Genomic DNA, 13,999 nt, shown 5'->3' on the forward strand with positions numbered 1-13,999 from the left:
TATAATGTTGTGGTGATTCGACGCGAACTTTCGAAGAGGAAATCAGCCTCCAACTAATAAATCGATGACTTTATTTTTAATGGCCACAACTTCCTCGATAGTTGCAGCGCCAGTCATTAAGTTGTCAACATAAAAGTCACGGAGAGTGACTGCAGCCCCAATCGATTGTGTCGAAACATTGTCGTAAGCTAACTGCCGAAGACATCTCACTGTCATCCACGATGATTTGCCGATACATTAATACGAACCGATACGTGCGAAAGCGGAGAATAATGGTGAATATGTCGTCTTGCAACGTAGGACCACTTCGAAGAACATCGTTTAATGCAACTCCATTTGATTTGCGACAGGACGCATCGAACACCACTCGCAGCCTTGTCGATGAACTGTCCAATTTGACCACACAATGGTGGGGAATGTACGTTCTGGCCTTCGATGACAATTCATTTGGTTGTAATAAAACCATATGTTTTAAGTTGATGTATTCCTGTATGAAGTTTTTATATTCGTCTTTAATCGCACTGTCGGTAAGTATTCTCTTTCCCACCGACCAGAACCTACGACGAGCGATTTCGTATGACTGGTCAAGCTTGCTTGGACTTGTCGAGAAAGGCAAACGAACAATGAATTTGTGTGTTATAGGGCAACGAGTTGTTGTTGTTTGGAAATATACCTCACACTCCTCCTCTTCCAACGTACGCTCGGCCTTTCGGAAATGATAGCTCTCTTCTAATTTCCAGAACTTCTCTAAAATAGTGTCCATTGACGGTTGCGCTGTTGTGGTATGTGTGCTGGAGGGGATGAATGGTGGTGACGAAGTAAGCAAGGTCGATGGTGAAACCAATGGTCGTGACCTTATAGCACCAGCTACAATCCCGCCTAGCTGCGTCTTCTGTAGCGCTGGCAGATTTTTGTGAAATTTTATCTGACCCACCGATAGAATGTCGAAAAAGAGCCCAGCCCCGATGAGTAAGTCGATAGAACCAGGGCAGTTGAAGGTGCGGTCAGCTAATTTGATATTTTTTGGTATTCCTCAATGGGTTATATCAATTCAATTTTGGGCTTGATGTGACGAAATCGATGGGAGCATAACTGTTTGCAGTACCGACGAAAATTCATTGTGAAGCGATTGGATACTAACACAAGCGCCTTGGTATGACTTGGTTCTTAATGCTCCAATACCGGTTATTTCGAGGTCAATTTTGGTACGTTTTAGATGAAGCATTTGAACCGCATGCTCCGTCAAAAATTTCAACTGGGAGGCCGAATCAAGCAGCGCTCTTGCTATTAGCCTTGTACCATGGTTAGTATAAATTTGCACTAACGCAGTTGCCAGAATTACCTCACTCGTACCTGTACTGACCTTCAATGCAGTTGATGGTTGCGAATGCGTTGTCTCCGAACATTGTGGCTGTTGGCGATGAAGAAGCGTGTGGTGGCTTACCTTACAATGTTGACAACGATTGGCAGAAGGACACTTACTAGATGTATGACCTGTTCCAAGGCAATTTAGGCACAATTGGTTTTTCTTCGCAATACTATAACGATGCATTGGGTCCATTGCGTTGACTTTTTCACATTTAAATGGAGATATTGTAACGCCTCGTTACATATTAAACATTTGTTGGTTACTGATGACACCAATGATGTACTTTACTTCACCCACTCCGATGATTTGGTAGCTGACGAAGCCTTAGATGTGGATTTTCTGTTGACTTGAATGATATTGACCGTGTGGCAGCGGCGCTCGATAAATGTAGCTAGATCATCCCATGTTGGTAACTGAAGCGAAGATGACGAAGAATTATCCCAATTAGTAGTCACGTACTCTTCCCATTTGACTTTAATTTCTGGATCTAATTTAGCAACGATGAAGTGCAACAAAATTCCATCCGTGATTTGTGTGCGTGAAGCAAGAGATTGTAATGTGCGAAGATGGGAATTTATGGAATCGATGAATTCTCTTAGCGAAGACGCACTCGAGGTCTTAAGGAATTTGCTATCAAACATTGCCTGCACATGTGACTGAAAAATATACCTTTTGTTGTCATATCTTTTCATAAGCAAGTCAATGGCACGATTATAATTGTCAGTGGTGACCTCTAAAGATTGAATGAGCCTGAAGGCGACGTGGGTTAATCATGTCCGTAGGTACTGAAACTTCTCAATTTCATTCAGTCCTACATTATTATGAACGAGAGCGGTGAACATATTATGAAAGTCTAGCCATTCGGTATGGTTTCCACTGAATTTCGTCAGTTGGAGTTTCGGTTTCGATGCGAAGACGATGGTTGAATAGCAGGCATCATGGTACTACTCTACTTTGTTAATTTCAGCTATACGCTCAACAATAGCACTCCTGATATCGCAGTAGGTATCCTCAAATATGGAGCGATGATTTTGGTCGATTTGCGACTCATCTAAGGATTCTAAATCCGATTGCACCTTTTCGAAGACAGTGAAGTGGTGTTCAATCAGCGCTAGTTTGATCTCAAGGTGATACGATGACATGTTAGAGAATTGCTGGACATCTTGATGGAGCTCTGCTACTATGCTAAGTAACTTGTCTCGTTGAAGCAATTTTGTTCTATTGTTGCCGGCTGTACTTGGGGGTGTTCCAGTATCCCCTTCCATACTGTTTGATGATACGTGTGACGAGCCAAACGGAATTTCGCGATCGAAAATTTGGTTTTGGTTATAACGCGAACGCGGAGCCGATATCCGGCTCGAAGGACCTTTGGTCGAGCAAGTAGGCTTTTCCACTTGCTATACGTGCAAATAAAATGAAAAATTAATACCTTTGTAGGCACTTTAAATTTTAATTCAATTTAAGAAGTTACAACAATTACTATACAACTAATTTGATGCGCTATTAATTCGCGGGTCAATAATATAAGCGGACTGTATGCGACGATGATCCAAAAACTTCTCTCTTCACTCAAATCGAACAGCAATGTTCAAGCATTAAAAATGTATTCAATATTCCAGTATAGCGGTGCAAGCGGAGAGCGGTAAATTGTTTTGTTAATTACCTTATGCGACGACCGGTAGGTAGGAGGAAGAGATGCGTATTGCCTACGTGACTTAGTGAGGTGGCGTGATGCTAGAGTGTATTGTTGTTGGTTGCGGTACCGAATTCGATGCAGCTGCAGTTTGCTCTCACTACCTAAGTAGTTATGAGAATTTTGACAACGAAAAGAACGAAAGTATGTAAAATGTATAAATATGTACATACAAATGTGAAGTTGGTGACGACGATATTCCTGGTATGTAATGTATACCAATACAGTGGGCATGAAACGAAAATTACGATGTTTGAACTGATGTGCTTCAACACGATCAGTTCCTTAATTTTGAATTTTATATACGTATACGTTAAATCTCATGCATGGGCTCAAAAAGCATGAATTATAATTATTCCTGAAGGAAGTACTTCGGTGTTTTTTTATCACTTTATCTACGATTAATATTACAGGAATGCGATTCTGTGGCTTTTCCTAATGTTCACATGTTGTTGAAAATCTTGTGTACGCTTCCAGTAACAACGGCAACGAACGAGAGACTTTTAGGCTAATTAAAGACTATTTGAGAAACACGATGAGTGAAAATCGATTGAATGGCTGTGCATCACTAAGCATCCACCGTAATCAAATTGTTACCGTTGATGAAGCTTAAGATGAAATGGCAAAGAAAAGCCGACGCATGCGCTTGAGTTTTTAATGTAACCTGTTTCATATCAAATTCTAAATACACATACTTTAATGTTAAAGCTAAAGGCAACATTTTTTTTTATATATAACGGGCTTATATGCCGATATATGTACGTTCTTGAAAAACTGTCAATTGAAGGACTTACGTTCGAATCCTGTCGGTTCTCATGTCGCAATAAGTATTTCTCGGAATTTTTATTAAATGATTTGCCACAATAATTTCGCCAACAAGATGCTTGTGAGTTCATCTCGCTCGTACGACGACCGCACACAAGGTGGGCTCAGCGGTCTAATGTTAAAAATGGGGATAAAAACCGTCCACCACAACAGCGCCCCTTGCTATGGGGCGCCATGCATTTCGGATAAGCCCGTACACCAACGACTAGGTGCCTGCTATAGTGAGGGTTTAGTTGTTGTTGCTAATTTAGTATTTTTGGTTATTATTGTTGCGGGTATGTGGTTTTGTTGTTATTGCTTGTGGGTCCTGCTTTTAATTTCTTGGTCTTGTTGTTGGAGCTGATGAAGTTTTGTGAGGTTTTTGTTTTTGTACTTTTGGTTTTAACTGCCAGTTTTGAAGTTGCTGTCGTAGCTTCCTGTTTTTGTGGTAATTGCTATTACATCGGACTATTCATCCTTTGTCCCACGTTGCAGGTCAAGTTGTTGCAAATAACTAATAGCGCGTGAAAACACAAAGTATTGCATAACAATGCCCAACAGTAACGCAAAGAGCCACTTTCGAACTATAGGTTTAATTGTCACCTCCGAATTTGTGCTAATCGGATGCCAACTGGAACAGTGGGTAGGCAGTCTTATACCAGCAGTGCTAAGGTCCGAGCAATATGTAATTAAATTAATCAATCAAAGGCAACGTCAATTTCAGAACCATCTATGTGTGTACCAGTTAGGAATGTGTTCAAATAGCCTGCAAGGAGCGATTGCAAATTCGTTGGGCATCACAATGTGCGAGCTAATAGGATAAGTGGCAGAGTCGTCTTTAGTCGTCTCGTAGTAGAGCATAAGAAATGCTACCAATTTTTTAGCTCTCTTCACGTTCAGAGCCGGAGCAGTATTTTTCGTTGCTACTGCTGCTCTGGAGAAGAAAATACAAACACTGGCAACGACGATATGCTAATTTTCGAAAAAATTTTACGTTATTTCAATGTTCGAGTTTCCCCGCAAAGATAGTGAACGCAGTAATTTCTTAGTAGGGGCGGGGCTCACTTTAATAAACTGATTTATACCCTTTGTTTAGCTAGTGACCAAATGCAGCTGTTGTAAAAATTCCAGATAGATCGGTTGAGAGCCTGCATGCCTAAAAAAAACAGCACACGTAAGCATATTTATGGATAAATGTGGGGTGGCGCTGGGTGAGTCGATCGGTGTAAGTGATTGCCGATTTTTAAGACTATAGTTATAATTTAAGAAAGTATAACAAAAAACCGAATTTCGACCATTATATGTGCAGAAGTCGCATGCCTTTCCATCAGCACCAAAAAGGCAGCAACATTTGTTGCGATATATCGCCTAGTGTTATTAACTATAATACAATTTCTAAATTTGCATTATACTCAATATGAAATTTTCAGTTAAGAAGGAAGCAGTTACCGCTTTGACGCCAAAATTAGACCTGGTAGTTCGATAATTGCTTAGTTGAATACTCTGAGGTTCAATTAGGTATCGTATGGATATCGTAAAAAACTGAAACAAATTCACAATATTCGGTTGTTTACCTTACACGTTTCTCGATATTGTTGCGAAATACCTCTCGAAAATCGTGCTGGGAGCACGCCCCAGACTGCACCATTTTTTGTACGCGTTCTGATTTTAAAAACACGTCGTAGTAACTTTGAACAGCATTTTGGAATGCTTCGTCGGCCATTATTTGTGTGTCTCCTTTAAGGAAGGCCTAATATTTCGAAATTTATTAAAACGTATTAGGAAGAATTAAAGAGGCCACAAATTCTTACTTGAAAACGTTGGCCTATCATGTCCATTTGTTGCTTTGTTATTTTTAGCTGCCGTCTTGTCATATCAGTAGGTTGTTTCGCATTGAATGAGTACGATATACAACGGGAAACGAAAACATATAACTGGATACGTCGCTTACGATCCTCTTCACCACGTTCTTGTTTCTTCTAAAATGAAAGAGGTCTTCGTCTATAAAATGGTAAACTAAAATCGTTAGTACCTTAGATGTAACTATTAAAAAAGATAAATGTAAAAGTTCAAAAATAGTAGTTTCCTTTTTTAACGACAACCTTAATTATGACGTTTGCATGTGTGTGGGTATAGGACTTAATATTGCTTTGTATTTTCTATGCCTTCTATGATTTTTGAATGACTTTTACGAAAATACTTTGACCGCCACCCCCTGTTCTGTTCTTTTCAAATCTGTTCAAAAACACTAGTGCAGTGAAAAATAAGTAAAAAGTTATCGTTGCCTATAATATCCGTATAGTAAAAACAAGTCTCGCAACCAAATGGATTTAAAATCCTAACTACCAGCAGGTCAACCATCACCGGAATAACCACATAGATACACTTCAACAACCAGAGAACAGCTTTCGTTACAACTACAACAGGGACTCTTTAAAAACGCACCAATAGACCATACCATATCAAGAGGAAGAAGAATGCCATACCACTCCAAATAAACAACGATAACTCCGTACATCAACAACATTCTTAGCTTACAACAACTACCACGTAAATACCTAGGTGTCCCCTGAGTTTACGGCAGCTACAAAACTCTTTCTGACCAATTAAATCACAAAACACACAAACAGAAATCGCCACTACATAACTACGTCCGTCGCATGCACTACCCATTCCTGCAACGTTCATCAAACCAAGACAAAAGTTAAACACAGCGAAGCAAAAGCTGAACAACGCAACACCTCAAAGAAGGCTCCGCTGTGTATTTAAGTTAGCTGGTCGATGGTTTGGATTGCTGCGTCAGCTAGCCAGAATAAGCGAACGAAGTGGTGAAACGATCGCCAACGTAGCGAGTTTACTCAGCCCCACTCCGGATTTGCCGCAACTAAGCTTGCATCTACCGACCCAATTAATTTTGTGTAATTTTTTTTTTTCTGCTCTTTCCAATAGTTCGTATGTATGAGTTCTTTCCTATCTTGTTTTATCAAACTTTATTATAAATTTGATTTACCTATCAGCTTGGGCTAGGTCCCATATGATCTAGCGGAGCCTGGAAAATTTCTGGGGACCATCTCCTAATGTCACCGGGACAACCTTCAAGTAATTGGAGAATAGTCCGGGTCGGCGAGATGAGGGAGAAGCAACGCTATGTCGGTTTCCTCATTAGCGAGGCTAATCTCCCTTGGTATGACGAATGTGGTGGTGTACTTAACTTTAGCTGCTTTGGTACTGCTACAAAAAAACAACAGGAGAGGATGGATGTCGTTGCTGAAACACTATAACCATACTAGTGCACGTGCCGCAAATCAACCTACACCTGTCCAAGGCTGATTCGGCTGCACTACTCTTGCGCATGAGGACTACCAGCTGGTGATACCAGCCGTTATAGGTAGAATCAAATCATGCTTTCTGATGGATAACTTATATTCTACTGTCTCTTTTCAGTGATGAAGATATTACCTGCCTTAGCCTCAAGCTGCAGGATCACACTCTCTGCGCAGGATCGGTAAAGCTTTATGAGAAGCCCAGCCAGATGCGCACCACCTGGCATGAGGCTCAACCAATACAAGCACATTTTATTATCACTAACAACCTTTGTATAAGCAAATCTGGAGACAAAACAACTTTTGTCACCTCGAATAGGAGGAAAGTTCCCGATTTTGCTCTAGTTTCAGGGCCGCTCTCTGACTTTGTTAAGGAATGGAAAGTTTGCGATAATAACTGCCAGCTCAGGGCAGCCTACAGGAACAGGAGACGTACGGACTGGAACCTTTATAAAAAGGTTCTGTCCTCTATCCTCCTACAAACCGCTTCTCATGGTAGGTCAGGACTGTGCTAAGAACTGATGAAGCTCCTCTCTTAGACACAAGGTTTACTTCACTCGGTGAGCTGGACTCACTGTCAAAGGTTGACGAAGCAGTGGATTTTGTCACCAAACGCTGCCTTCACAGAAGCATGCCCGGAGATTAAGCCATTGCATATGCCGATGACATAGCCCTGACGGCTACAGGTAAACATCTTCCGGGGCTAAGCGAACTCTTGTAAAACACACTAAATCTAGCTAAAACTTGGTCTACATGCGCTGACGCAATATACCATAAAATCATTGCAATATGGTGATATAGCATCACTAGTGTCGTAAAAGTGCAGGGAATCTCTTAACAAGCTTGCTGATAAGTGAAACCTGAGCATAATATCGGTCCCAGGTCACAATTGCATCTCGAGAAACTGCGCTGCTGATGAGCTAGCAAGGGAAGGCGCCAGCTTGCGGACAATCACCTCCGCTAACTGACTGATTCCCCCTCTGAATACTTGTAAGCACTGGCTGCGATCTCACTTCACGGAGCAAGCTAACGCCAGATTGGCCATGGAACCAACATGTAGGATGTCCAGTGAAATCTAGACGAAATAGATCGCAATCGGTCATACTTCTAAATCGCCTCTCTATTAGCCCATGAGTGGGTATTCTAACAGTTCACTGTTTCATGGGCCTGCACACAAATACTTCTGTCGCAGCTGCAGGGAGGAGGAACCGAAAGAAAGCATAGAGCAATTTCTAAGCCATTAGCCCGCCCTGTGCACATTGGGTATGAACTTTTCAAAACCACCTACATATCACAATTATTAACCGATTTTAATCATTTTTGTACAGACATTTTTGTAATTGAATTCTGAAGAGACTCACATCGCCCGATTTTTTAAATTAATTAGAAAAAAATTTAGAAAAAAAACATTTTTGCAAATTGTTCTTTAAAAAATTGTTTACACAAATTAATTTTGCAAAACGAATGTCAATTAGCAATACCTACTATCTCTTAAAGTGTATATCATTCTCTTAAGTATTGAGCAAAAATTGTATGTCACGAAAGTGATATATACATACGTATTATAATATAAAGTTCTGCAAAGAATAGGCTATTTTGCAACAAATTGTTTAATAAACAAATTAATTTGAAGAATCAAGCGACGTGAGTCTCCTCAGAATTCAATTACGAAAATTCCTGTTTAAGCATTGTTGCAATCGGTTGATTTTTCGAACCTGTAAGTGGCTTTGAATGAAATTAGTGCTTAATCACCCAATGTGCTGTGGTACCGATGTCTTCACAGACACTTTTTTGGGTGCAGTGCGGAGCTAGAATCCGCAAATATAAACGAACCTCTATGCTAACGAACTGGTTTAGGTTTATGGGTGTATTAACCACATTCACAGAAAGGAAACAAGGGCTTCTTCGTTGTATCACAACAGGCCACAATGGCCTACGTGAATCTCCGTTTGGGCAGTGGAGGTGGTCCACTTTAACCTAACCTAACCTACCAGTTGGCGGTTGTAGAGTATAGGGCTATTTACTTGTGTTAAAATACTATACTACATAGGAGGAAGTCTGGCAACCCTCGCTCTAAACAGATAAGTGTTTACAACAGCTACCCAAAAAAGTTTTAAAAATTTAAAAGTTTTTAAAATTCAGAGGCACTGCAAAATTTCGAACATTGTGAAATTGGATTCCAGTAAAATAAGTAGAAATATAATTATTTATTTTAATATAAGAAGTTAAAATCTGCTGATCATAAAAACAACAAAAATATTTAATAAGAATAAGCGCGCAAGCTACGCGGCCAGCTGATGATATCGTATGTCACACTGACATTAAACTTGCAGTGCAGCGTAAGCTCCAATTAGTGGAACATAAAAGTTAGACTAGACCCTGCATGTCACGATCTGTAAAGGGTAGTTCCACGGATACAACATCGACAAAAAGCAGCGAAATAGACTCTACGGTTAGTGTCGTAAATGCAATAGACATGATATCACATGAACAAACTTTTTATTGAGAGATGCTGGAAATGTGAAAAGGGAAACAAAAACTGGAATAATCGTCCAAACATCGAAATTGATAGCTCTTACTTCTAAATCGCCTCTCTATTAGCCCATGAGTGGGTATTCTAACAGTTCACTGTTTCATGGGCCTGCACACAAATACTTCTGTCGCAGCTGCAGCGAGGAGGAACCGAAAGAAAGCATAGAGCAATTTCTAAGCCATTAGCCCGCCCTGTGCACATTGGGGATGAACTTTTCAAAACCACCTACATATCACAATTATTAACCGATTTTAATCATTTTTGTACAGACATTTTTGTAATTGAATTCTGAAGAGACTCACATCGCCCGATTTTTTAAATTAATTAGAAAAAAATTTAGAAAAAAAACATTTTTGTAAATTGTTCTTTAAAAAATTGTTTACACAAATTAATTTTGCAAAACGAATGTCAATTAGCAATACCTACTATCTCTTAAAGTGTATATCATTCTCTTAAGTATTGAGCAAAAATTGTATGTCACGAAAGTGATACATACATACGTATTATACTATAAAGTTCTGCAAAGAATAGGCTATTTTGCAACAAATTGTTTAATAAACAAATTAATTTGAAGAATCAAGCGACGTGAGTCTCCTCAGAATTCAATTACGAAAATTCCTGTTTAAGCATTGTTGCAATCGGTTGATTTTTCGAACCTGTAAGTGGCTTTGAATGAAATTAGTGCTTAATCACCCAATGTGCTGTGGTACCGATGTCTTCACAGACACTTTTTTGGGTGCAGTGCGGAGCTAGAATCCGCAAATATAAACGAACCTCTACGCTAACGAACTGGTTTAGGTTTATGGGTGTATTAACCACATTCACAGAAAGGAAACAAGGGCTTCTTCGTTGTATCACAACAGGCCACAATGGCCTACGTGAATCTCCGTTTGGGCAGTGGAGGTGGTCCACTTTAACCTAACCTAACCTACCAGTTGGCGGTTGTAGAGTATAGGGCTATTTACTTGTGTTAAAATACTATACTACATAGGAGGAAGTCTGGCAACCCTCGCTCTAAACAGATGAGTGTTTACAACAGCTACCCAAAAAAGTTTTAAAAATTTAAAAGTTTTTAAAATTCAGAGGCACTGCAAAATTTCGAACATTGTGAAATTGGATTCCAGTAAAATAAGTAGAAATATAATTATTTATTTTAATATAAGAAGTTAAAATCTGCTGATCATAAAAACAACAAAAATATTTAATAAGAATAAGCACGCAAGCTACGCGGCCAGCTGATGATATCGTATGTCACACTGACATTAAACTTGCAGTGCAGCGTAAGCTCCAATTAGTGGAACATAAAAGTTAGACTAGACCCTGCATGTCACGATCTGTAAAGGGTAGTTCCACGGATGCAACATCGACAAAAAGCAGCGAAATAGACTCTACGGTTAGTGTCGTAAATGCAATAGACATGATATCACATGAAAAAACTTTTTATTGAGAGATGCTGGAAATGTGAAAAGGGAAACAAAAACTGGAATAATCGTCCAAACATCGAAATTGATAGCTCTTATGCCAGCAATCGAGTCATTGAATATCAAAAGTAACCAAAATTCCGAAGATATTCTTATAATGATTCGAGAAGAGCTTGCTTTATTCAAAGAATCTATGGAAGCTCAAAATGACTCATCTATCTATGTCAACGTAATTAAAACTGGGGTTGTAGTGTCTAAGGAAGCAATTGTAATTAGCGCTCCCTAAGAAAGCCAAAATACATCTTTGTCACTGGATATGTAAGAACGTACATATTCATTAAATGTTCTCTCACTTCGTTCAACAGTGCCTAACGTTTGATGGTGGTAAGGTGTGTTGAGGTTTTATGCTCAACTTTGAGCAGTTTGCACAGTTATTCGAATAGACTACTTTTGTATTCTGTTCCCATATCCCTTATGATTGCTGTCATGCAACCATAAATCAAATGAAATTCTCGAATACAATTTTTAGATTGTTTAGGTCGCATATAATGGTAACTGGGTATTCGTTTTCATTTACCGATTTCGGTAGTGGTCCGATTGTATCGATTTGTATAATATCAAACGCCTTCGGATGTGCCTCCATTATTGTCATTGGTTCTTTTATATGCTTATAATTTTTGTTGCGGGGGCAGTGTGGACCCGGTGAAGTCGGGCGTGTGCGTCGCAAATAAAAGAAATAAAAAGGAATTAATCTCGAGTAACAAAGTTTATTCACTATATTAACACAATAGATATTAATTGCTGTATTGGTTAATGGAAAGAATTAATTACATGCACAATTCACAATGCACTTGCCAAATTCAAAATTATGAAAATGATTAATTGCAAATATTAATTATATGACAATCGCAAATTATTTAAGTCTAAAATGTGGAAACTTATTTGATTACTCACCTGTGGGATGGTTGTTGGCACTCGAACGTTCGAAAAAAGAAGAAAAAATCAAAACGCGAAAAAGTCCGCGGCACCTGGCGATAGCTAACTTTCGTCGAGTTTTTCCCCTTCGAAGTTAGCGCTCGGCAGGTGTTAGCCGTTACCTGTAATAATAAGATAAGTAATGCGCGCGTTAGGGTGGTCGGAAATATTTAGTCTGGTGGCCTAAACATGCCGGTCCCCCTTGCGACGAGCAACTAAGGACCCGTCGGCTGCAGCAGCAACCGTCCCCAGGCATGAGATACTAAATGCTAAAAGTATGATATGTATGTATGGATGTATTCTAGGTACGATCTCCGGTGGACATCCCTGTCTCCAATGATACATCCTCTCTGAACGGTACTGTGGATGAAAGAGAAAAACGTTAGTGTTCAAGTACGTGGGGTTGCTTGGTTTTTAATGCACCTGGTTAATTAGATGTAATTTTGAAATCTGTAGGATAATTTTAAATGAGAGCGATGCCAGAACATTATTGTTGAAATGCTCCGGATATTACCAGTCCGAAGACAGTGGGCTGCATGAGAAGCCCATTGACCGTTGCCGGGGTTGTGCCACTGACCATAATGTTGGCGTAGACGTCGGCACCAAGTGTCAGTAGAACCGGCGCGGATCGATAAAACATTGGGTCAGCGAGCTTCTTGAATTGAAATGGTGCGGCGACTGAGGAGTCAATTGTCGCGGTTGGGATCAGACGCGTATGTCGTGCTACCACGGTAGCCTGGGTCGTGATTCTATCTGTAACTCCATATTTGCCACGAAACACTAAAGTACACTTCGTGTGTCTTGCCGTGTTAAGCCGTTCGAGTCGGAGATCGTGGGATAAGTGTGCGTCAATCACGGTCGTTGGCGCGCAGGGATCAAGGAGTGCGCGCACCAAATGGAGGCGCCTCCTGTCTCTATTCAAACAATCGCGATAGCTATGAAGGATCGGGTGACCGTCTTCGCAATCGTCCTGTTCCGAAGTCGGCAGAGATCGCCTGACGTGGAACTATAGTGGTGGTGGTACCCTCTTTGCGTGGCGGATACGGAGCCACTCTGTCAGTGGAGCGTCGGGTCGAGCGGAACGGACGCGCTTCCGCGCCGCCCCGTCGCCAACTGGCATTGCGGAGCGATGTGCGGAAAGTACGTGTCTCCGCGCCATCCCCGTGTTTCCGTTGCGCCTGGTTGCATTTTCGGTCCGGGATTGCTTTCTGCTTTTCATGTTGGAGCAGCGGTAGGAAAGGACGTGCTTCTCCGCTGATAGTTGGAGCGATAGCTAAGGCTGCTGCACTTCTGGCGATCTCTTCCATCTCTTCCTCCTGATCTGCTACCTGTTGGGCCCATGATCGGGTGCCCTCGGTTATGTGTATGGTGAGCACCTCGTCGGCGCTTGCGTCGTCGTCGCGCTCTTCACAGATGGGCCCAAATAGAAGGTTTTCGGAAAGTCCTGTTTAAAGGAAAGTGCGACGGTGTACCTCCCATCAGAGTTCCTTTCCATTGTGGTTTTATATACTGCCTCGCAATAGGTATTATCTTCAGTCGGGGCCTTTTTTGTAAGTATGTTTTCAAGTTCCCAGAAAGCGGTTAGTTGCTTGTCTAAGCTAATTTCGTTAAAAAAGGATACCCGTGTATTAGTTGTGTGAGGTGCTTCTGCACGACCGGTTAAAATCCAAACGAAGATGGTTTCTTGGGCGAGAAGCGTATTTAAAACGTTCCTCCGGATACCGTTTAGCATTATCTGGGGATGGATGTCGCCTCCAAGTATGAGGTCGAATGGCTCAGAAGAACCTCTTATCCACCAGGATCAAATCAGGGAAAGCTTGCCGAGTCGTTGCGCTAACTTGGCACGTCGGAAGGTACCCTGTTAATTGAGGTAGGACTAGA

The 13,999-nt window shown here is 40.8% G+C and overlaps 1 protein-coding gene across 10 annotated transcripts in view; it reads right to left on the minus strand.

Moving 5' to 3' along the window:
• LOC137235484 (calcium-dependent secretion activator-like) overlaps window positions 1-13,999 on the minus strand; it is a 2,443,847-nt gene that overhangs the window by 1,404,218 nt on the left and 1,025,630 nt on the right. For all 10 annotated transcript variants that reach the window (XM_067758485.1, XM_067758483.1, XM_067758487.1 and 7 more), the window contains 2 exons: window positions 5,678-5,845; window positions 5,441-5,616 (listed from right to left, as the gene is read on the minus strand). In XM_067758485.1, the coding sequence (XP_067614586.1) occupies window positions 5,441-5,616; window positions 5,678-5,845 (344 nt within the window). The remainder of the gene's footprint in view (window positions 1-5,440; window positions 5,617-5,677; window positions 5,846-13,999) is intronic.

Source organism: Eurosta solidaginis, chromosome X, assembly GCF_040869045.1.
Source record: "Eurosta solidaginis isolate ZX-2024a chromosome X, ASM4086904v1, whole genome shotgun sequence".
Lineage (NCBI taxonomy): Eukaryota > Metazoa > Arthropoda > Insecta > Diptera > Tephritidae > Eurosta > Eurosta solidaginis.